Source organism: Euwallacea fornicatus, chromosome 27 (assembly GCF_040115645.1).
Source record: "Euwallacea fornicatus isolate EFF26 chromosome 27, ASM4011564v1, whole genome shotgun sequence".
Classification (NCBI taxonomy): domain Eukaryota; kingdom Metazoa; phylum Arthropoda; class Insecta; order Coleoptera; family Curculionidae; genus Euwallacea; species Euwallacea fornicatus.
In genome coordinates this window covers 2,440,723-2,465,520 of record NC_089567.1, presented here as the reverse complement: position 1 = coordinate 2,465,520, position 24,798 = coordinate 2,440,723, and the positions used below count along the sequence as shown (strand labels likewise).

The 24,798-nt window shown below is 34.3% G+C and overlaps 1 protein-coding gene across 14 annotated transcripts in view; it reads left to right on the top strand.

Moving 5' to 3' along the window:
• Nucleotides 1–24,798, top strand: part of rg (rugose) — a 677,097-nt gene that overhangs the window by 468,554 nt on the left and 183,745 nt on the right. For 6 of the 14 annotated variants that reach the window (XM_066297050.1, XM_066297048.1, XM_066297047.1 and 3 more), the window contains 9 exons: nt 985–1,304; nt 1,706–1,885; nt 2,734–2,877; nt 5,309–5,437; nt 5,487–5,655; nt 11,686–11,910; nt 19,371–19,495; nt 22,807–22,914; nt 23,762–24,005. In XM_066297050.1, the coding sequence (XP_066153147.1) occupies nt 985–1,304; nt 1,706–1,885; nt 2,734–2,877; nt 5,309–5,437; nt 5,487–5,655; nt 11,686–11,910; nt 19,371–19,495; nt 22,807–22,914; nt 23,762–24,005 (1,644 nt within the window). The remainder of the gene's footprint in view (nt 1–984; nt 1,305–1,705; nt 1,886–2,733; nt 2,878–5,308; nt 5,438–5,486; nt 5,656–11,685; nt 11,911–19,370; nt 19,496–22,806; nt 22,915–23,761; nt 24,006–24,798) is intronic. The other 8 variants (XM_066297056.1, XM_066297055.1, XM_066297054.1 and 5 more) reach the window with 3 other exon arrangements.

Below are 24,798 nucleotides of genomic sequence, written 5' to 3'. Positions count from 1 at the left end.
CAAGTATGGAATGGAAGAGAGAGGATGAAAATACACCTGTCAAAGACAGAAAATGCCTCTCGGCCGTGAAGGTCCTGTTGACAGCCTTTAGGGATTTCAAAGGGTGTTTGCACATTTATTTTCTCCATGAACGTTGCACAGTTAACGCAACATACCACTGCCAGCTACTAGTTGAGGGAAAACTTGCACATTACCATAAAACAGAAACGTTATTTTGCTTCACGATAATGTCTGTCCTCACACAGCCAACCTGAATAGGGAAAAGTTGGAAGAAATTCACTGGCCAAAGTTCGAACACACTTCCTGCAATCCGTACTTATCCCCGTGCGATTATTACAAGTTTGGCCCGTTGAGAGAGACACTGGAGGGGAAAGAATCGGCAACGGTGCAGCTGTTAAGGGCTTCGTGCACAATTCATTGCAAACACACCCCGCTTCTTTCTACGATAACGCCCTTAAGAAGCTTCCAATGCTATGGGAAAAAATCGTTCTTAAATCAGGAGATTGTGTAAAACAACAACGTGTACCTTTCAGTTTTGAATCTTGTTCCAACACATTACAAAAAAATAATTCCGGTTCATATTTGATTCACCCTCGTATGTACCTAAAAAGGAGCTATGGGATGAAAATAAAGTGAGCGTCCATGAAAAATGCAGATGCTGCAGGCAAAGGATGAAATAAAGTAATCTATGCGTACATAATGATAAAAATTACGGACAGGTAAAAAGTTAATTACGGATACGTAAACAATAAAACTTGGTTTCAGACACGTAATTTACATTTAAAACACTTAATTTTCTTTCAGCACTAGAAAAACTGAATTGAAACTGAAAAACTCATTCATTTATTACTGGCCATTTTCTGGTCACCAGCCAGTTCTCCATGTTCAGTAACATGGTTAAGTGCTGGAAATTAGATTAAGTTGGCAAAGATAGTTTTTGGCGTATTAGGGCGGTTTTGTTAATGGTTCAATTGTTTTCTCTAGAACCGAAGCATTCAAAATCAGGCTCGACATCTACAAGGCCCATGTTCAGTCCAGGCCCCACGCGACCGCCATTTAGGATACCCGAATTCAAGTGGTCGTATATCCACCAACGTCTTTTGTCAGACGTTCTTTTTTCCTTGGAAACGGACATTCAGGTGTGGCGAAGCCATTCCACCAAGTCCGTTCTGGATTTCGTAAACAGCAGCGAGAATGCCATCTTCGTCGTAAATACTGTACACCTGATTTCCCAATTGGTCGACAATCTGATCATCGCCTGCGGTGGACTTTTGCCTCTTCTGGCCTCGGCTACCTCACCAAATGTAAGTTGTACCTTTGACTTGATGCGGGCAGAGCAGTCTTCAATTTATGCCGAGTAAACTTTTTTTTTTAATTTGGGCATAGTTTTTAACTCCATGTAAAAACCCAGGTCCGTACTTAAAAGAAAATTAGAGTGATTAGTGAAAAAACTGAACTCTTAATTTTAAAATGTGAAAATATCGTAATTAGATTTAGCATTAGAGAAAAAAGGGCTTTCACAGTTATTTATTTTTAATTCGCATGAAGTAAATTCGGGCGAAGAAAATCGAAATAATTTTAGAAATTTTCGAAAGTACGGGTGTTTCTTTGAACAGGGACATATAGCATGGAAACTGTTCTGTCCAGTCCAGGTTATCGGTGCGTGCCAAGGTCGCGTAAGGGTTTTTAATGCGGGGAATTTCAGAATGAATTAGACGTAATTGAGCCAACTCAAGGAATGCCCATAGAAGTTGCCGTGAGTTTCTTGCAGCGGTTGGTCAATATGGCGGACGTGTTGATATTTGCCAGTTCTCTTAACTTTGGAGAATTGGAAGCCGAGAAGAATATGTCGAGTGGCGGTATTCTACGTCAATGCTTACGATTGGTAAGTTCATTTATGAATGTATTGCGCCTTCGATCAGTTCAGTTTTTGATACGTTAACGCCTGTCATTCACTCAATATTTTTGTATGTACAATAAATGGTATACCATTGTTTATCTATGCGTTTATGTTAACACCGCAATCAATTTTATAGCTTATTAAATTACGTGCAACGATTTTTAACACAGTCGAGTCCCTGTTCCACTTTAAATCATCTCAAATTTTGTTTTCTTCACTTTAATGGAGTTGTTGATGTCTTTCGTTGCTCACGCTGAGTTCGGCACTATGAACAAGCTTTTTGTTGCGATTTGTTGACGAATCACCATTGATAATGTGTTGGACGGATACATTTGTGTGCTGAATGATCTTCGTATTGGAAACTGCGTCGGAACCTATGGCAAAGTTCTTATGAGGTACCCGAAGAGCGACGCAATATTCGGAGGGCCCTGACAAGGCTTCTACCAATCGTAAATTTGCTTCCGTAAGTTTTTGCGCCGTAGATAAGTTTTCACGGTTTGCAGATGCCAAATGATGACACGTGGGAAAAAATATGAAATTGCTAGAAATATCACTGAGTTTGAATAAAAATAAAAACTTTTTGTTCGAACTTAGAAGTAAAGAGCCCGAGGACACCTGTACCCTCATAAGAAGACTAACAGACAGTACTCCTCTAAGAGTTCGTATTGTCGCACTCAGTTTGAGCTGGAGCCGTTCAGTCGAAGACATAGACTAACTTTCGGAAATAGAAAAGACGTTTCCCTCCTCAATTTTAAGCAATTCATTCTTAAATTCTTGTTAGTGTATATAAATTGTTCAGTTTTTGTATGTGACTGTTGTGTGGCTTGTATTAGGTATGCACATGCGCGGTTCGAAATTGCCTGGAGTGTAAAGAACGGAATCGGCCGCACCACGCTATTGCACCCACATCACTAAATGCTAATCACAAGGCGGCTCACTTGCAGTCTTTTATCCGAGGAGTCCAGAACTCCCCGAAGGTATGTCAAAGTGTTTTTTTCTTTAAATAAAGCTTCACATAAACTTCTCATAAAAAATATTAAATGATTCCAACGATTGAAAATATTCTGTTCATTTTCCCTGGAATTATTGACAGACGCTGATTTTGAATTTTTGCATTCGCGCTTGATAGCCTTTAGCAAAATCTAACCTGAATAAACTTGATTTTCAATAAAAATTATATTAAACTGGGCTCTCTAGAAGCTGTCGCAGTGAAAACTACAATCCATCTATTTTGGATAATCTACGACTAGACAGAATCTTCAAATTTGGCTTTCCACACAAGTTGGTGGGTCAGTACAGCTAAACTACTTATTTTTAAAATGGCGGTGTTTCCAGTTAAACCTGTATAACATTAAACCATATAAATAGCTGAAGTGTACACTTACGAGTCTGTATTGAGGTTTTGCAAAATATACAGATTAGGTCTTTAATAGCTGCAGAGATATGGAATTTAAAAAGTGGTCATTACGGAAGGACGTTTTTAATTCAAGATCAAATATTTCAAAAACGGTAAGGGCTAAGTATGGGATATTGTACAGCAAATGCATCTCATATATTACGTATAATCTAAAAATAAAATAATGTACTTGGGGATTTATTTAAAATAATCAAGTTGTCAGCTATTTCCGGTGCAACCGGAAGTTAAAAATATTTAAAAAAAAATAGTATACGTAGAAGTTAACTCAACTCCAAATTTTGAAATTCATATTACATTTAGATCTTAGTAAACTTTTAATGAAAGGGTTGGGTGAATAACGTCGTTCTTAAAGTATAATCGTTGAATTTATGTTATTCCATGATGAATGTTCATTGAAAGAATAGCATTTTCTTACATTTGCAATTCTAAAATTAAAAAAAGGTTTATGGGTAATTGATTCATCAAAAAGGTAACTTCCAGTAGACTTTGATTTCGACTTAAAAAATAAAGTTTGAAAAATTGATGTTAATCGTAGCCAATAGTAACTAGAGTTATGGCATTTGGTACTCGCAAAATCTTAATTTCATCATGGCATGTTGCTGAGATCGAACTACGGACATTCCATTGGATCAGCCGGTATAAACATAGATAATTTTATATTTCCAAAACTTTTATACAAAAATGGAAACTTTCTAGAAATCCCTTGTAATTATTGGTGCAATAAAAATAATCACACTTTCATATACGATCCGAGGTATCATCTAGAACCCCATAGTGATACTGTGGTGATAATTCTATTTGCAATGCATAGAGTCGCATAAACAAAATTTATTCATTACATTTTCTACTTTTAACTTTATACGATATCAAAACAAATTTTAATGTAAACTTGAATACGGCATTAATTCTATGAAAACTAAACTTTTTAACCCAATTTAGTTTGTTTGAATAGGGTATGTTATTTTCTAGATACAGGATAGTTAAAGGACAGATAGCTATAATAAAAATTCTTAGAAAGTTTTGCTGGCACAGATACAAACAATCAAATATTGTATCTCGAAAATATGTAATATTATTAAAAACTTTTAAAAAATTTGCTCTTAACTATACAATTATCCAAAAAACACAACTCGGCCAAACATGATCCGATATATCGACCAAAGCCACTACATGATGTTATGATGAGAGTTCTAAAACAGTGTAATACTTATCAAACGCAGAAGACTGAAAATTAACAATTTTGCATAGCATTTTTATTTATCTTATACAGTGCGTGCAAGATACGGATGTTGGGGTTAGTTCAGGTTTTGTATGTATGGGAATCCCGTAAATAATAATTGCTACAGATTTGGTTAAACAAAAGAAAAGTTGCACGTTCAAGCTAGTAGCAATGCTGGAAACAGATTTATAAAATTATTTTTTGTTATTCGGATGTTTCAAAAAAACTCAAATTGTCTTTAAACATTTTTTCGTTTAAAACATTAAAAATTAAAAATAATTTTTTAGAACTATTTACTTCATGAAATTACTACCTTGAACGCGCAATCCTTTTAAACAAGTCTGTATCTATTATATCTCCATCCTGGACACACTATATATTATTGAGTATTGAGCAAATGTTTTAATTCAAGATCAGCGTCTGTAAATGATTTTATGAAAAATATCTTCTTCAAAAATTACGAAAATATTTATCGTTCGGACTATTTTTGTAACCAGTTTAAATGGAAAAAAATTCACTTCTTTATTGATTTTTCACTAAAATGCAGGGCAAATTGAATTTAATGTACAGAGTAAGTAAATAAAAGAGGTTATTGCGCACATCTGGGATTTTTCGCTTGGAAGCGAAGCGATTTTACGTTCCTGTCTTAAATTTCTAAGACCAATCGATATATTTAATTTCGAATGAATTGGTCGTAAACCGTTTAAGAGCCCAAAAATAATGAAAAGGTCGTCACCCATTCCAACATGTAAAGCAATTTTTTTGGCTATAGAACATGGCTGATAACCTGGCAAGTCAATCCAGCCCAGTCAAAGACCCGGAAAAACTCCTCCAGGACATGGATGTAAACCGACTACGTGCAGTTATTTACAGAGACGTGGTGAGAACCTTTATAAAACAGGCACGTGAATAGATGTCATTTAAGTCGCCTGTAACATGGATATTTTCAGGAAGAGACCAAACAGGCTCAGTTCCTCTCCCTAGCCATTGTTTACTTTATATCTGTTCTGATGGTGTCAAAGTACCGTGATATTTTGGAGCCTCCAGTGTCGATTAGAGCTCCCAGTCCGATACCGGTACGAAGCAACGGTACATCACACCATTCTGGCAGCCCCCAAGGTAAGATCACAACATTTTTGTTTAGATTATTTTGCAATTGGAATTTCGTTTGGAAAATACTATCAGGCCATCGGTTCACAGTGAGTGGAGTATGGAAATTTGATGTATTAAAAGAGGTATCAAAGTGTCGAATATGAAATAAATTTATCCCAAAAATATAACGGTGCCTTTACCATCTCACTACTATGACTAGGAAGAAGAATATTTTAATTTCAGTTGTGGAGGTAAACAGGGTGTTTGTACTGAAACCAATGTGAAATTTGAGTTTTATCTCGCTTTGTAGCCGATCACAGAAACGCCAACAAAGTCGCCTCATTTTTTCTGAGCATTTTATTTTTCTATTCACCTTTTTATTTGCAATGTTAAGTGAAAGACCGAATTTAATGATACATTCTGCCAATTCACGTGTTAAAGTTAATACATATTTTCACGTACTATGAAATCTTGGATAATCTGTATTCGCGGCAATGTTACCTATAGAAAATCAAACAAAAACATCCAATGGGCGGTTCGATTCACTGTCTCTTTCATGATAAGCACGAGAATTTGATCACAAGAACTGTAATAATTACTTGGAATAAATATTATCACGGAACGTCGAAGAAGAAATTCATCGCATGATGACTGTATGAAAATAGTGATCTTAGTTCAGGTCCAGGAAGAATTGAACACTGGCAAGAATTGGGGTATTTGTATAGAAGTCATTGGCATTTCACTTTGTTTCGCACTGTCCGACCGATTTCATTTCTTATGTTACTTCATAAATATACATATGCGGGGTGTTTCAGAACAATTGGATCAAATTTCCAGGGATAATTCAGTGCAACAATAGAAAACATCTGAGTATAAGAATCCATGTCTGCAAATATCTTCTTAAGGCGCTACGGCCTCATGATGCTTTAAAACAATTATGTGCAAAAATGTTTTGATCAAATTTTACCACGTTTCATTTTAATTTGTTTGTACAAAATTACACTACAGTAATTGTTCAAAATGTCGTCCTTGAAATTCATTGGACCTGTTTAAATAACGTACATAATTTCTGTAGACTTTGCTAATAATTAGATAATCATTTTGAATTCGTACAATTAGGTGTTTCTCTGTTTCCACTGGTATTTCATAAAGCAAATACTTTACATGTCCTCACAAAAAGAAATCTAAAGGTATTAGATCGGGTAACCTATGGGGCCACGGAACTAGATCACACCTGTCTATCAAATGTTATCCAAACTGATGATCCAAATACTGAAGGGTTGGAACAGAAAAAAAGTATGTAAGCACACCGCCATGTCGCACCTGCATTCGCTGTTGAATGTTTAATTGGCCGTTTTCAAGAATTTCCGTCAAGAAGTCTTGTAGAAAACGCCCATAGATAGGCTTCGTTAAACCATTGGACAGCGGGTATGGCCCAACCAAGTGATCATCAAAAATACCGGCCCATTCGTTGACAAACCATTGTTGATGATAACTTCCGGCAAACATCTCGAGTGAATTTTCTTTGGCTCAAATCTGGCTGTTCCTACTGTAGAATATGCCATCTCGCGTGAAACTGGCTTTGTAGTTCCATAAAACAAAACGTAAAAGATTGGGTTGCTCGACAGTCTGATGAAGCAGTCATTGGCGAAACTTTGACTGATATTCGGTTAGAGTCAAACATCTGATTTTTTGTAAATGGCATGGATGAAATTATTGGTCATGCAATACCCGCCAATCGCAAACATGAGTTGTACCCATACCCTGCACAATATGATGAATGCTACTCGAACATTGATCTGCAAGTCGATAAAGATCCTCTTCCTTAAAATGGATCGTTTTTACTGTTGTTTCTGCACCAGTAACCTGCATGTTATGTGTCAAAGTGCCAGTTTCGGTATGTAGTCGATAAATTGCGAAAACATTTTTCTAGCCGTTATCTTACCTCGCAGAATAGCGTTCTTGGTAAACCCGTGCGTTGCAATTTGTAGCTCCAGGCATCAAATTCATGTTTCCTGGTTCTTAATTGATGTAGTTCTCCATAAAAACCGATTGTTGTAGGAATTGTTTAAAATTTGCAAAATTAATGGGCCAATGTATCAAACTAACAATCAAGGATTTCGGATATCAGTATTGGCTAACATAAATATTTAACAAAATAGGACTTAACAGGTGCATTCAAGTTCAAGGACGACATTTTGAACAACTTCTGTAGTAGTATTTTGTACAAACAAATTAAATTAAAGCGCACTAAAATGTGATAAAACGCATTTTTGCACATAACTGTCTTAAAACATCATAAGGCAGTAGTGCCTTAGGGAGACATTTGCGAACACAGGTTCTTATGCTAAGATATCTTGTATTGTTGCATCTAACAATCCCTAGACGTTTGATTCCATAATTCTTAAACACCCTGTATATAATTAATACTCACCTTCACAATGACAGTTACAGTAAAGTGTATGGTCCATTCGACATTTCTCCTTTATTTTCCATGACTAAATTTGTGTGATGTGAGTAGAGATCACTAAACATTCTCAAAGACGTTGACGTAATACATTTGGCACGTGAACTTACAAGGTTTGGCATTAAATTCGGTGGATACAACAAAAATATTATAGTTTTTCCACATTAAGCAACATAAGGTAAAAAAAAATACAAATACATGTAGGAAGCAATGCTCGGATGCCGCCATCTATTGGCCTCGAAAAATTTTAATAATTTGCTGATTTACAATTTAATGGACAAAAATTGTAAATTCAAAAGTTGTTGCTGTATCATTAAAAAATCATTCCCTATTTGGCTTAATGTTTGTAGAAAATATTTGCAAACCATAGGAGGCGGTTTTTTAAATCATCTATTTACTGGATGACTTTGTACCTGTTATCAAAATCAATCAAATATTTTCTCAAATAGAAAAAAAATTATACGAATGCCTCAAATAGAAACACTATGGTTACTAACATCTGTAAACGAAATTCTTTATTAACAGAGCTGTTACGACGATGGATCATTAATCATCTTTTTTAATTTGTGTAAAGAAAAAGATGTAAAGTTATCAGCTGAAGACCCAATCATCTGACACAAATTCAGTAACAGAGCTTTTGTCACGTTCTTTCACGTCTGTCTGCCTCACGACAAGCTCTTATTGCGAGGATCACACATAACAGCTTCCTGGAAATTATTAAGTTACTGGTTACCTAAATCAGTCTTAATTTTTACTAATTTTAATCGGCAAAGTTATTTCATACGTGCGAATTTGATAAGCAAATTAATCACGATGAAATTATCACGATACGATGAATTTTCTCCACAAATTATGTGGGAACTATTATACGGAAACCAGCCCAAATGGATGTGTTGGACAGGTAATAAATATTTAAATTCACCTATTTTACCCATTCAACACTACAATAATTTTTTGGAAGCTCTCACATGTGCCAATGATATAAAACCCCTGACAGGATTTTTAAATTGGATTTCTAAGCTGACTTCGAATTTCTGCCACGTAATCACCGTCTTTCGTAGGTCGGATTATACAGGTAGCACCAGGCGAAATCGAAACATAGGAATTGTGCAAGTGGGAGAAGGACCGCGTAAGTTTTAATATGCGCCCGACAAAGATCAACGAAGTGTCACCAGAGGCTAGCGATCGAACTGTGTCGAGTAAGTCCAGATCCAGTTGCCAGATTTCTCACCATTTCAGGATGTTTAATGATAAAAGTTCTAGTGATTGATTAAATTAGTTTAGAGTTTTTACTTATTTATAAATTATGGTATATGTGCCTATTATATGTGATGAATGTGGTGTATGTGATGATCTCAATTCGTTTATATTTGTTCATGAACGTTTGTTGGAGTTAAGACTGACCCGGCAGCACTGGCCGTAGACAGACACCAGGTCAATTTATAAACCAATAACGAAGTGGGCGGAGTCAGTCCAGCTGGCATCCCCACTTCGATGTTTAGATTAGCATCGATTTCGGTCCCTTCGTGGTGATGAAAAGTTTTAAAAATATCAGAGCGAAAAGCAGCGATGTAAATAAATGGAAAGAAAACCGAAAACACGATAACTCTGTGCGTTAAAATTGAAATTCTTTGCATGCTTCACCTGCACTGGTCAATTTATTTAGTTTCCGATATCTTTTTAAACCATAAAAGAATCGTTCTGTTTATCAATCAACACGAAGTCTACAGTCAGTGTCGTAGCCTCAGTCTTGAATTCGCCAAAAGATCATGAACAAATATCAGGGAATTTAGATCGTCACATTCATTCAACTAAGTTGCGCTATAATGGGCAAATGTGCAATAATTTTATTAATAAGTAAAAATTCACAATAAATTTAATTCGTCACTAGAACTTATGCCATTAAAAATTCTGAAACGATGCAAAATCTGGAAACTAGATCTGGATTTACTCCACCTACTTCCACCACCGGTCTCTCAAGGCACTTCCTTGGTCTTTGTCAGAGGCATATTAAAACTTATGTGATCTTTCTCACACTTGCACAATTTCTATGTTCCGGCTTTAACTGGTGATACTAGTTTTCCACCGTCTACTCAATAAATAGAAATTTCCGATGAAAACAGTGAAAATCTGACCGTCTGTATTTTATCATTGGGATACTAATTAGTTGTTGTTCAAGCCCTATATTCACAAATAATTTCCATAACTCCCTCTATTACTTAAATGCTGCACTTTTCATACGATTTTCCGAACGAAATATCTGCATTTTGCTGCTTAAGACACGAATAGGGAAATGATCAGAGCTTCAGGTTTTGTTTGTAGTGTTCTTTCACCGGGACTGAAAGATTCAATAGATACATCACAAGTCACTGTTCACCATTTCACGCTGTTAGTAGGACATGCAATATATTGTCATAATCTCGTGAAAATATCTTTAGTAGGTATCTCCGCTTTTTTTGGAGATTTTTGAAATGTGTATTTCTCAAAAGGATTGTGCAACGATTTTTTTCATTGTGTTGGGAAAGCCCAATGCTATCTAGTCAATGATGAGTTACGGAAAGATAATGACTTTTGTTCATTTTCCCAGTCACCAGAAACAGTCTATTACATAAAAACCTAAAAGACTAATAACATCACAGCTAACAAGTGCTACTCGTGCGTTAAGAGATTCTCTTGCACCTGCGTTGAGTACACGGTGTTTCCCACGACGTTAAACCTGGATCGTCACATCTGGTTGTTACAGAAAACGTTCAACATTGAAGCTCAATAAGTTAACGTCATTGATCGTTGCAAATCTATGCAAAATGGCTAACTAAGCGATAATACTCACATTTAGTTGTTGATCATTTATTATTTTTACTATTTTGGAGATAGGTAAAATGTAGTTAAATGATTACTAGAGACGTATTTTGCTTAATTAACTAATACAATAGTACGTATATTCGAATTTTTATGCCAAAGTAATCCCATTAAGTTGGATTCATCTCTCATTTGAGTTTTCAAAATTTGAACAATAGTTGAGAGTTTTCCCACCCGCAAGCAGCCACTCCGGTTAATGTTGTTTGACGAACAAATTTGACGTACCAAAATATCGTTAACGTTTGCCGTTAACGCTAATTAAGGGTAGCAAGCGGATGGTAAAATTTTCGATTAAGGCGAAGCTACAAAAAGTGTGTGCATTGCGCTCTGCCGAAGCGCCATCTATCAAACTTCGTCAGCCATATTTTTATTTATTTTTTTAGTTTATTTCAGTATGGCCGCATTTTATCTGTTATTTTGATCGCTTGAAACTTTCGACGCGAACGCGCTAGCTGAAGAAAGCTGTTTTCTGAAACATCGAATTATAATCGACTTTTAAAAAAATCAACTTTAAACCGCAAAACGGAGCATTTTCGTTTACATATAGGTAAGTTGAGCGGAATCACGTTTTTCTGGGAGTTGCCATTAACTTTACCGTACATCTCTGACATCTGCACTAAACTTTTCCACGTTGCATTTTATAGCGATATCATTGGGCTTTTTAACACTTTCTATCAACGTATGCAAACATGTTTTAATGAATTCAATATTTTCTCCTTACCGACATGCAGAAGGAAGTGCGAGACCTCTGTTCCCTCAATGGTCCCACCACGTCTACCCTCAATTCCTACCCGGTTCCCATCCAAATGCCGTGTCGCACGCGAATTATGCGCGGCACCGGCACCATTCCTATCCTAAACACAACCACTATAACCTGAATAACAACCACCATTCCCACTACCATAATCACAAATTCGACCATCGGTACCATCGAAATTCGTTGGGTACCAGGACAGGTAATTCTGATGATCCTATTAAATCGTATATGACTTACTTGGTACGTCTCTGGTTTTGTGGTTGCACCCTAATTTTTGAAGCAGTAGTACATACAGTATATCTCAAATTTGTTTCTCTACATTGATTTACGAGTAATTTTCCCAATTAATCAACGGTTAAATGATGAAATTTTTAGATAATTTGACATCACCGCAATTTCATTTCTGAGTTATCATACAAAAATATAAAATGGCGGAAGTGTTTCAAGTATTACGTATCGATATGAAGTTATTTATTTGACAGCCGTCAATGTAGTATATTATTATGTCACTTTTTCATGACATATGAGATGACAAGTCCCGGGCATTCTTTGTTTTTCTGAAGTGCGCTATAATTTTTGCTTTTCTTGCGACTGTTGTTTGAATTTATCTATATTGCAGTCGCAAGAAAAATGAAATTGCACTGCATCCTGGATAAACAAAGGACGATTGGATTATGAAAATGTCCTAATAACGTTACACTTTGACAGCTGTCATAAGAACTTTCTGAAATTTACCCAAAACAAAGTTATAATCAAAATTTTACTTTTGCGTTTTTTATTTAATTCGATAAACTTTTACGTTTGACCTTCGCTGTGGCTAACGTAGTGAAATGAACCTGGGATAAACTGTACACTTTGACCGAGATGGATTAACGATCGTTTAGCAAAGATCGAAGTCAAGAAGGATATTAAACTGACAACATGGCACATAAAGCAGGGTAACCTCCAAAGGCTTCTCCGACTTACTTTGTGAAACGATAGAAACGATCTGTATTGTTAAAGACAATATATAGGGCGCCTCATACATACAAGAGTGTGAGAGCTTAATAATTATTGTGCTCGTAGTCTAATTTAAATAGGACTGACGCTCAGATCGTGTAGCAGGTACCAGTTACTATAAGCTTCCAATAAACCCCGATGAGCACATTCTTTTGGAAGTTGTTAAATCTGACAAAAAAACATAATAATTATTACACTGCTACACTCTTAAACAGGGTATGCTATATGAAAAAGTTAATCTGTTGCGGTCGCATGACACCATTACATATTTTAGCATTTGGTAAAATAAATCAAGCATCTCTGTAGAAAGTGGGTTCACAGGCATAACTAACTGCCTAACATAAAGTCTGCAAATTTTATCATCGTCATTTTTAAGACCTTTGATTTCAAAATGTCTCCTACTGATTTTTAAAATGCAAGAAGCGTCTTAGTCCACTTCTACATACAACGATGATTCAACAGTTCGTATCGCTAAAACAGAACTGATCTTGAATCACCCTATAGAATCGCATTACTGTCAAATTACCTTTGTTGGTAGCAGCAATATCATTAGTGGGACCACTCAAGTTAGCTGAAGGTTAATTTGAGTTTAGTTTAAGCGTTGTATAATTGCGTCATAGAAGGATTCAGAATATGTAATGATTTGTCATTTTTATGCAGGGTTATTCTAAAGGTGAATTTTTTTAACAGGATGTACCGTGTGTCCCTGGATAGGTAAACCGACTCTTGTAAAAGGTAATACATTTTCGATTTTAATTTTAATTTTTTCGGGGTTCAGCCCTGCTTGGTTAAAAACTGATATCTCTTATATCACTTTTAGAAAATCAAGAATGTCGTGGAAATTTTCAAAAAATATATTTTGCTGTGGAGTGCCTATTCTGTGTCAAATACGATATATGTTATTTAGAAAAATTGTTTAGAATCGGGACCTAAGTCTATGCACAAAATTTAAAAGACCTCAACTAAGTTTGATTTCTCATAGTTTCTTGTATTTCCCAAATCGCAGAATTTTATTTTTACCAATTTTTGTTTTATAAAATGATAAATTATTATTATAAGATAAATTAAAAAATATATAATATCATATTAAACTTAAAGTTTCAATAAATTTCCTCCGAAACTTGTACATTTTTCAATATGGTTTCGGCATTTTTGAAAAGCTGCCTGTACGTATTTTCGAGGAATCAAGCAAACTGCCTGTTTTATCCGTTTTTTTTTTATATTTCTGTATTATTTGGAATATGTTCTTATTGATTAATATTTTCATTTTTGCGCAAACAAGAAAATTTATTACCTTAAGTTCTGGCGACCTGGGCGGTCAAGATGTTTGGCTGATTCTCCCACAATTCTTGACACACCAATTTTTCACACACCAAATTGATCATTTAACCAATCAGTAATAATTTATGTAGAATGAACAGGGCCACCGTCGTTTCGAAATAAATGCGGCTGTCGAATATTGAAAAGAAATTTGTCAATATACCTTGGGAGGATTTGTAAATAAGTATGCTGTTTTAAACCTCCTTCAATGAAGAAAGGTCCAATGATCCATGGATCTCCAAAAAAATGGGATGTCATTTGAAAAATCAAAGTTGACCCCAAATGACAGGTGAAGGTGACCTTGAAAAAAATCTGATAGCATAAAAAGTTGAGCTCCCGAAAATGAAAAAAAACAAAACATTTTTTTGACTTATTTTTTTTTTGTAGATTTTCTGAATTTCAAGATATTTGCTTGTCCAATTTATCAAGAATCACACGATATATCCTGTTAAAAAAACCTCCATTTTTAAATTCACCCTGTATAGGACGGTAAAAATCATGTTACTAAACTGTGCGCAATTGTCAATTTGCTGTAATTGTAAGTATTGTTAAGAATAGGTGGATAAGAACACGGATATAGATGCATACGTCACACGAAACGCATGCGACACAACGCGCAACAGTGTTTTATAAAACGCAAAAGATTTAAAAGACATTGTACAAAAATATTATTAAAACATTTTTGAGTACATGTCCATTGATATTAAAAATAACTAATTTTTTTAGATATAAAAAAATATGTTTTAATTGTTTTGCAAAACGTTTAATCATATTGGAATTAAAATGTCTAAAATTATTTCTCTTATAGCTATCCTTTCGTCGCAAAAATAGTTTAACGCACCTTGCAACCAGGTTATTATGTTTGGTTATAATGTATGTGAAGTGAAAAAATGTTAATAATATTGAAAACGATTAAAAGATAACTTTGCGAGACATAGTTCAGTCGGAATTTTTAGCGTCTTCACCACACTGAAAGCACTGAAAAATTCTGCTTTAAAATAATTTTTACATCATTTAATTTTTAATGGGAAGTGTAGTCAAATATGGCGTCTCTAATGAGGTTATTTTGTAAGCTTTAAAAATACACTGACGACCACATAGCTTTTTTTCAAAGTGACGAACCTATAGCTATTTTTTTAGATTTAGTGCCGCACAAAGAAGGGAGTAAACATCCATACAAAAATAACTAATTCCAATGTGGGTAGAAACTTATATAAAATTCTTTAAGAAATGTGGAGTTTTTGCTTAATAATTCCTAAATCATTCAAATAGGGTAGCTTTTGATTTTTGACTGTTTGAAAAGAAAATGACCAGCTGTGCCATGCGGCCGTCATGGGTTTTTTCAATTTAATTACGGTTTATTGGTGGTAATTTTCTTTCCACAAAACAAGAGACTTTCCCTTGATTCACTTGCACGCCGTATGTCACTTTTTTCTGTAGTTTTGTATTTGCTTGTAGATTAGTTATGATTGCTTCTACTTAAGTATCAATCCTCCATCGCACATTCATTTGCATCTTTTAACTTGTTTGGTTCCATCTTGTATTTTTTCACAGAAAATATTTAAAATAATACTAATCTTGCAATTTATTAAATTCTTATCATATTTATGTCGAACTTATATTCATTTTCTTTGCCCATGTAGGGGCGGACATTTAAACCTTAATATCTTATACACACAGGGTGTCCCAAGGAAAAATGTCAACCCCGTTGTTTGTTGAAAAAAAAAACGCCAAAATATGTCAACCTTGATAGGGAGAGGCATATCATTTGTAGAAAAAGTTTTTTTCAAAATATCATATCTCTACCATTGGGAACTACCCTTTTGAAATTTTGAAATTGGCAATAGAGTTGTTTTATACCTCATTTGAAAGGTAATTTTATTCTCTACATGGTGAAGGTTTTATTTTTTATTTTTGTGCATTGGTCTTGTAAAAATTAAACAAAAACTAAATAACTTGATTTCAACCACGAATGTAATTGTAATGAATGCTGAAAATGTACAGTTCGACTCAAAACATCTCGAAGTTCAAAATATATAAATAACCATGACATTTTCAACATTCCACTAAAAATTCTTAAACTCCAATATTTTTAGATGAATAATTTATTGATATTTTCCCCTGCATCTAGAGGTTTAAAAACTTCGTGACAAGACATCACTTTGGAGTTCGTTCAATTTTTAATTTTATTAAAATGGTTTACACATTACAAGATAGACACGAGATTGTATTACAAAAATCATAATTCTGCAAGAGCGGCAGCTTATGTCTTTAGTTTAAATCATCCCGACAAAATAGTATGCCAATCTTATGTATCTAAATTGCTAGTGAAATTCACTGAGACTGGGTGCGTCCAAAGTAAAAAGAACGAAATTGACCACCCTGTGAGAAGTAGTGAAGTCCAAATAGCGGTTATGGGATAAGTTCAAATAGGCAACAGAAAGTCTATACGAAAGATGGCTGAGGAATCTGTCATTTCAAAAAGTACTGTTCATATAATTAAAAAAAAAAAGTAAAATTTCCCCCTTATGTCATAAAATTAGTACAAAAATTAAATGAGGATAATTTCGACCATTGATTACACTTCTGTGAATCCTTTAAGTTTTAGTAACTTAATATATTTAAAGAGACATTTGTCCTATAATATGACATTTTTCTGATGAATGTTCGTTCCACTTAAATGGTGAAGGTAACAGACATAACAGTGGTTACTAAAGTGACATCAATACTCATTTGCTCCGCGAGACCCATAACCAACTCTCTCAAAAATTGAACGTTTAGGCAGGGGTTTTGGGTGATCACATTGTTGGATCATTTTTCATTACTGGAAACTTAAGTGGAGAAAAGTATCTAAAACTTTTACAAAACCCCATATGTCCCAGGATAATTGAAATACTTGAATAAGATTTCAGCCTCTTCGAGCAACTATTACTTTTTCAACACAATGGAGAGCCTCCGCACTACGCTGCTACTGTCAGAAAATTTCTAGATGAAGAATTCCTAGGTAGATGAATTGATAAAAGAGGTCTAATGGAGTGGCCCTCGAGAGACCCTGATCTTAGTTTTCTGGATTTTTTTAGGGTGAGATTTGAAGACCAAAATCAATGAAACGAAATGACTCCTAGGAGTTACGTATCCGAATCGTCAAAAAATGAAGACCAAGAACACCAAAAATTATAGATAATGTTGCGACAATATTTTGAAAATTCACTGCGCATGTACATGAAAGTCATTGAAGATTGTTTTCACCATTTGTTCTAGATAAAATAAATAAAATATCATTAAAAATGGTCAAAATCGAGTGATTTAGTTTTCCTTTCATTTCTAAAAGACCAACGTACAACATGAAAAACAAAAGCCTGATTATGGAGAGAAAAAAATTATATTTCAAATGAGGTATAACACGACCCTTCTTCGAATTTGAAAATTTCAGGGATAGTCTCCAGGTGTAGGAGGATGACAATTCGAAAACAAATGTTTCACCAAATGATGACTCCCTTCCTATCAAAATTGACAAGTTTTAACTTTTTTTCAACAAATGAGAAAAGATATACAAGGCAGACACTTTTCCCTGGGACGCCCTGTGTGGTGAACAGCGATATATATATTGTCATATTTTATATATACAGTACTTGTACATTATTCTGCGAGGTTGTAATCAGGTCTTTACAGTAAGTGTCCAAAATAGCTGAAAATTCTGGAATATTTCCTTGTTTTCCAGTAATTATTTCAACACTTAAAATTATCCAAACAAATTCTAATATTGTCTTCTATGAGTACTCCAAATTTTAAATTTTTATAAAAAAGGTACAACTTTGCTTCCGCTATTTTTTTGCGAAATTCGAGGTTTGGTCTTAAAAACTACATTTATGATTCACAGTAGTGCCCATCGTCGACCACTATATTTTCCCATATTTTGGGTAGAGTACGAATTCCACGTTGAAAAAATTGGTCATTGTTTAAGCGATTCCCGAATCGATCCATTTTTTTACTTCTTTATAGGACCGGAAATGCTTGTCAGCTAGGCTATGTGTCATTGATCGAAACAAGTGATAGTCAAAGGGAGCAAAATCTGGAGAATACGGCGGGTAGGATAGGACCATTTCAACGTTTTCGAGTATGTCTTGACTACTTTCGCAATATGGCGTCGACCATTATGATACTGTAGAATCATTTTATCGTGTCTTTAGATGTGTTGCGACCATTTGCTTTTCACTGCTAGGCTTCAACTCAATTTACCAATGAGTGTGCCCATTCTTCTCGACTTTGGCACGAGTCTTCAATAAGTAATGCCTCCAACTTTGCATCTATGAAAATATTTTCTCTTTCACCTTTATGCCGATTGGTGATATGAAAATCACCATTCTTGAAGCGTTTAAACCACTCACAACAGATTTTTTCACTAGTAGCAGTCTCACCACCAATCTGAAAGCAATCGTTGAGCCTCGACCTCAGGTTTCTTCATGTCGAAATAGAAAATTAAAACGTGGAAATGATGAGAATTTGACTCGTAAACTGACATTTTCAATTGAGAATAACGTTATGATACAGAAATAAACGACTAATATTTCTATGGGTTTATATATATGCGCAAGTTTATTGTACGACGTCTATGATCTATTTAGGTCGATTACTTGTCACCATTAAAGCCTTCTATAGAAAAATGGTGGAAGCAAAGATGTATACCTTTTATTAAATATCATAAAAATTACGGGGTGTACCCGCTTTCTGTTGTCATCAGGTATACAGAGAGATCCGTTTAGAACAAAAAAGTTTAATTCTATTGAGTCACCTCTCTCGTGTATGAAATCATAGACAGCCCATACCTTGTTTTTATCTCATAAATCTTGTATTTAGACCGTTCTTCAGTTTCTATGAGGTTTTAGAGTTATTGCTGTCACATAAAATCTGTGGCTGAATAAACTCTGCCGCATAAACTCTGTAGATGATTTCAGTTTTAAAGAATTTAAGACTACAATATAGATATAGAATATTCATCGCACTATAAGCAAAAATACCCGTCCAGGACAGTTTTTTCAACACCAAACACTACAGAATCCTTAATGTTGTTATACTAGTCAAGTCTGCTTTTTTTAATGTCAGTAGCGTACCATGTAGGTATACAGCTCCATTTTATTTGTATATAAACCTTAAGTTGACACGCCCTAAAATGTATTTCGTAATTTTTGTAATTATTTGATGTAGTTTAATAATTTATAAGTTATCAATACCGTTTTTTTTCGTATTTTCCCCAACTATATATATACATATATATAATGTTCGCTTCGCTGTTGCCAGAATTAACCAAAAGTGGTAAAACTATTTTCTACTTTTCTATAGCTCCGAGGGCGTTGCACCAGAGCCAAGATGATGGCGATTACGATGTCATCACTGCCTACGTCATGGAAGATACCAATTCTTTGAATCACGAAAATGAGTTACACTCAGGACCTGCATCCATTAAGGTAAGAACGTCTGTCTGTTTGAACGGATTGTTGGAGTTTTCGTTCTTTTATACTATACAAACATTTAACAGTACTCAGTACCTATTAGTTATTTAGTGTGTGATAATTGATCATATTTTACGATATTAGAGGTGTAAATAACTCGTGTAAATATGAATTTTAATTGGATAAATTAGTAATTACAGGGTGTTCAAACGAGGTATCAAACCAATTTCAGTAAAATCGCTCTAACACGACGATTTGGCTTTCATTTTGCGCATATTTTTAAACTATTATGAGATAATAATGGTGAGCCAAAAAAATATATATACAGGGTGTCTCAATATCACTGTGACAAGGCGAGATTTCTGTTATGGTTAGAGATACTCAAAAATGTTTTGGGGCAAATTGTCTGGTTTGGTGATGGGCGTTGTGTTGTGGGACTTTAGTGTGTTTACTAGTTCTAATTAGATCGGAAGTCAATGTAACTTTCGTTATTTCAAATAGAATACCTTGTATATTTTTGCATTTTTAGATTTTACACATTAAAATAATTAAATAATTATTAGGTCTCCCTATTCTTACACCCTAGGTTTAAATGCCATATGCGATTTTTGGCTGTGAAGAAGTCACAAGCACGCGTGTAACTTCGTTTACACTTTCCTAATAGTACTAACATGTCTTCAGAATCATTATCCATTTTTAATCAAATTCGCAAGTATTAATATTGAATTATACTAAATCGAAATATATTTGATAGCTTTGTAAACAGTATAATTGGTTTTTGGCAAAATAGAATAGTCAGTAATAGCAGTTACTTGTTTACTCATTACCATGGAATTTTGTGTAGAATAGTAAATAAAACACTTATAGAACTAGACTAGTGGAAGTGCCTCTGAACATTAATGTTTATTTACTTTCCGTTATTGAAATTTTTAATTGTTTCTTAACGCTGATTATAAACATTTCATAAAAGGTGCTAGTGAAGCAGTCTAAAATTTGATGTTTTGAAGAAATTATGTTTTAACAAAATGTACAAAAAAATAATTTAAACAAAATTATAGGCGTGGTTCTAACTGAAATTTTGAGCTCTGCGCAGCCAAAAATCGCTTACAACATTTAAAAGTAAGGTCTAGGAACACGGAGGCCTAAAATTATTTAATGACTTTAATGTGTAGAATCTAAAAATATAAAAATAGACTGGATGTTCTGTTTGAAATAAGATTACTGATGTTGACTTCTGGTATAACCAAAAATAAAAAAGACAGTAAAGTCCCACCACATAATGCGTTTTATCAAGTCAAAGAATTTGTCACCAAAAACATTTTCGAATATCTCTAACCGTAATAGAAATATATCCTTATAACAAAGTTAGTGAGACACCCTATATAACTATTGTTATGAGTTTTTAAACAGAACTAACTAGTTTTTTATCTCTAGTTCAGTCTATAACAGGATGGCTAAAATATATAACCTAAAAAGATAATTTTATACTTGAATATTTAATAAACAATCAATTTAAATATTTTGTGGTAATTCGAAGCAGCCTTAAAATAATGCACCAATCGAAAAGTAAATCGATGGGTCTCTGCAATTTTACTAAAATAACTTATTCCAAAGATTTTGATACATTCTCTAATAAGTCACAATCTGGTATAGGTAGAAATATACAGGGTGGCTCTTTAGCATTTTCTGAGTCGGGGTACCATATTCTTTTCTATAAAATTCTTACATTATAATTAGGTTTTTACAGAAAATTTATTGTGTATTATAGCGTTACATGTAGTATATTTACTTTTGTTCTATAGCTCATTTTAACAAATTTTAATTGTTTTTTACATCAAGTATCCAGTTAGCAATATGAAGTGAAAAATGCGTTTTTTTTGTCACTTTTCATGCGAAATGAGTTGATCAACTAACATGAAAATAACGTTTAGTTGCTGACAGAATCTCACAGACCCATCACGTTATATGTTCACGTGAATGCAACGTCATATTTGATTATTGCGGCATATGATCAGCGAACTATCCTAATATGTATGCAGTGTAATTAAAATTGGGCATTTTTGAAGGAGAAATTAGAACTTTTCTGCTAAAACTATTCAGTATCAATCACGTTCACTTATATGCAGGATAGTCCAATACATTTAAAAGGATAATCCTATTTTTGATTTATTATAGATTTATGATAAAATTGATGTCGGTATCAGATACTTTTAAAAGAGCACAATTTCGAAAAACCCCTGTATCTCTCAAACTCTAAATGATGATAGATAGCAAAATGCTATTTTCTCCACTAAGTTTATTACAAAATTTAATCTTACACATCGTTTCTTCTACAGTGTGTTTCCAGACACGTGAAAAATTTCTTGTGCACTATGTTTCACGATGAAAATTTTTGGCGATCAGCCCCCACCTAGTTAGGGACAAGTTTTTCGACATAACTAAGAGTTAATTTCAGTTTAGAAAAATTCAGTGTGTATTAAAAATGTTCAAAACACAAAACCTACTTCGCTACAGAGTGAAACTCTTTTTGCTAGTCAATTGCGATAGGACGCTATTAAAAAACCTGTTTTTAACCTGATTTTAACATTAACTAAACAAGCTAAGATGCAAAGTTCTAATCAACAATCAAGAGTGGTCAATAAACAGTCAGTACATCATATTTCTTTCTAGTTGCAATCGCATCCTGCTTCACACTCAATCATCCAGTTAAAATCCTCAAATTTGTTTAAAAATATTTATTTATTGTTATTACTCGATTAAACTTTAAAGTCCAAATTCCCTAGTCTGCCATGGCAGTTCCCAACTTTGATAGATGCCATTATAGTATATTAATAGTATAATAGGTCAGTGTTCGATTTTGGTTTGATATAACGTTTTGGTGTTGGCATTTTGGACAAGTTCACCTGCACAACGCAGCTCAGTGCACCGGAAAATTTCTTCGTTCATTGTTTCATTTTTACTATTGGAGTACCTAAATGGAAAATATTTCTCAATTTCAAAACACCAGAGTAGGGCCATCAAATGATATTTTCTCATTTAATGTAATAATGTGATGTCTATGGTATCTGTAACTATCTCCCTCCGATGTTCGCGTTATTCATCTGCAGCTATGGCAGTAATACATCGCTGTAAGTTAGCTACATCGAAGCAAGATATTTATAGAATAGTACCATAAAGAATCCATGGGAGAAATTAATTCCATATTAAGTAGGTAGTCCAGATTAGTCGCCCACTGATTTACTAATTTTTAAATAAATACCTTATATTTCCTTCGACTGCTAACTAACATTGCTCTGCTTTGCCATTACGGCGTTCCGTAACCGTAGGTTAACGCTAGACCACGCCCGTCTTTGGGACATGGGTTTACTGTAGATTACTCTTTGGATGGAATAAGGCATGCTCGAGGTTGTAACAGTGCTCGTGTTGTAAAAAAGGTAAATCCAGCTCTAGCCGTGGTCAAATTTACGGAGATTTGCAAATGAACTGCTTTTTACTTACGTTCAGTTTCAATGTTCTGTTATCAGGTTTTCTTTATAATTTGACCAGGGCTTTAAGTGCGTAACAGGCTTAATTCAGTTCAGTTCACTATTACGTAAGTAACAGGAACAGTAATTTTTCGTCGTCAATAAGAATTGCACATTATTTGCTGATTTTAATACTGCGCTAGGTACGTAGTAATGAGCGGACCTGAACAGGGCGCTTTGAAAAAATTTCTTGAAGTTTATGATTTCCTCTGAGTTTGATGAGTACACTTACAAGAGACTCAACGAAGAAAATGTATTGTTCTGCACCGTAATTCACTATATGAAGTTTCGAGGCACGTAATGCCCTCTCCTTCTTCCTGGACTCGTATCCAAAATTAGAGAATTTTGGGATGTTTCCACACACGAACGAGCAGATGTGTACAGTTGCACAATAACCTCCGCAACCAAAAGCAGTTTTAGGACTGAGAAAATTCCCAGTGGCCCTTAAGATATTCGAAAAAAAATTAAATTACAAAATCGTTTTTATTTAATCCTCTGCATGAAAAAGACATATATCTGTCCTTTTTCGTTGATCTGTTATCATTCCGTTCAAATCTAGTGCGGAACTCATAATTTCATGGAATTTTTCTTACCCCGGATGTGACTGTAATTATTATCATTAACGACAGTTTGCTTGAATGTCGCCTTTGCATGAAACTGCATGTAGGATGTTAATCAGGACCCCACTGAATGTTACGATATCGTAACCATATCAAAAACTTCAATATTTGCCTATTAGCGTTTATATATATCGTAGAGTACCGATTCGATGGATGACGTAAACTCTGTGAACTCAACTGATACCAACAACGTCGGATCTACCACGGAACTACCGGAAGATAACAAAATCTTGTCAAATGACGACAACTGGACTGATATTAATCTAAACGAGGATGATCCACGGAATGATCTTAAAGAGGAAGCCCGGAACGCGGAAAACATTTCGCATTCTCATGGGTTGGACATGGAGGGTAATATTGAAAGTCCCACGTCTGACAGAGGTGAGTACCTTTTAGAGTTAAGTAGAAATTGCACTCAAGTTTTTTAAAGTTGGATATATTTGCGAGCCCTAAAAGTATTTCTGTTGTTATTCTTGAGTATTAAAAAAAATGTATAATAAAATTTTCTTATCAATGATAAAGGTTTTAATTTTTCAAGTCCTAGTATTGAAATCAGGATTATCCTAAGAGATACGAGGTTGTCGAAATCAGAGCAAAGTTGCACAATCTAAAACTCAATAAGAATATTTTTCAGAATCAGAAAACTTTTCGTCTTTTATGTATAAATCGAAGTTACGTTACATACTGAATGGGCCATTATATAGGGTGTAACATTTAACTTGAAATATCGCAATATTTCGAATAATAAGAGTTCTACAAAAAATACCCATTATGAAAGTTTAATTATTGCATGGGGGAAACACATTGATTCTAAAATCGGTGCCCCTCTGCCCTTTCTTGTAGGTGGGCATAGGGGGCATTTTTGAATTCTGAAATGGCATCCTTCACAGTTTATTGCTGATTCGAATTCTACGGCAGAAAATACATAGAATTTGTCTAGAATTTTTTTCCAATTCATGATAGATAGCATTCTAATCAACGAAATTTAATTTTTCTTTTGCGTGTAACTTATTGGAATGTTAGATGAAACGTTAAAGATTGAAACAGAAACAAATAAAAGTATGTTATTTTTATTTATCCTCAATAACACGTGAGAATAACATTTTTTAAAACATATTTCATCAAACACTTCTATAAGTCGTAAGCAAAAGGAAAATGATATTCCGTTAATTAA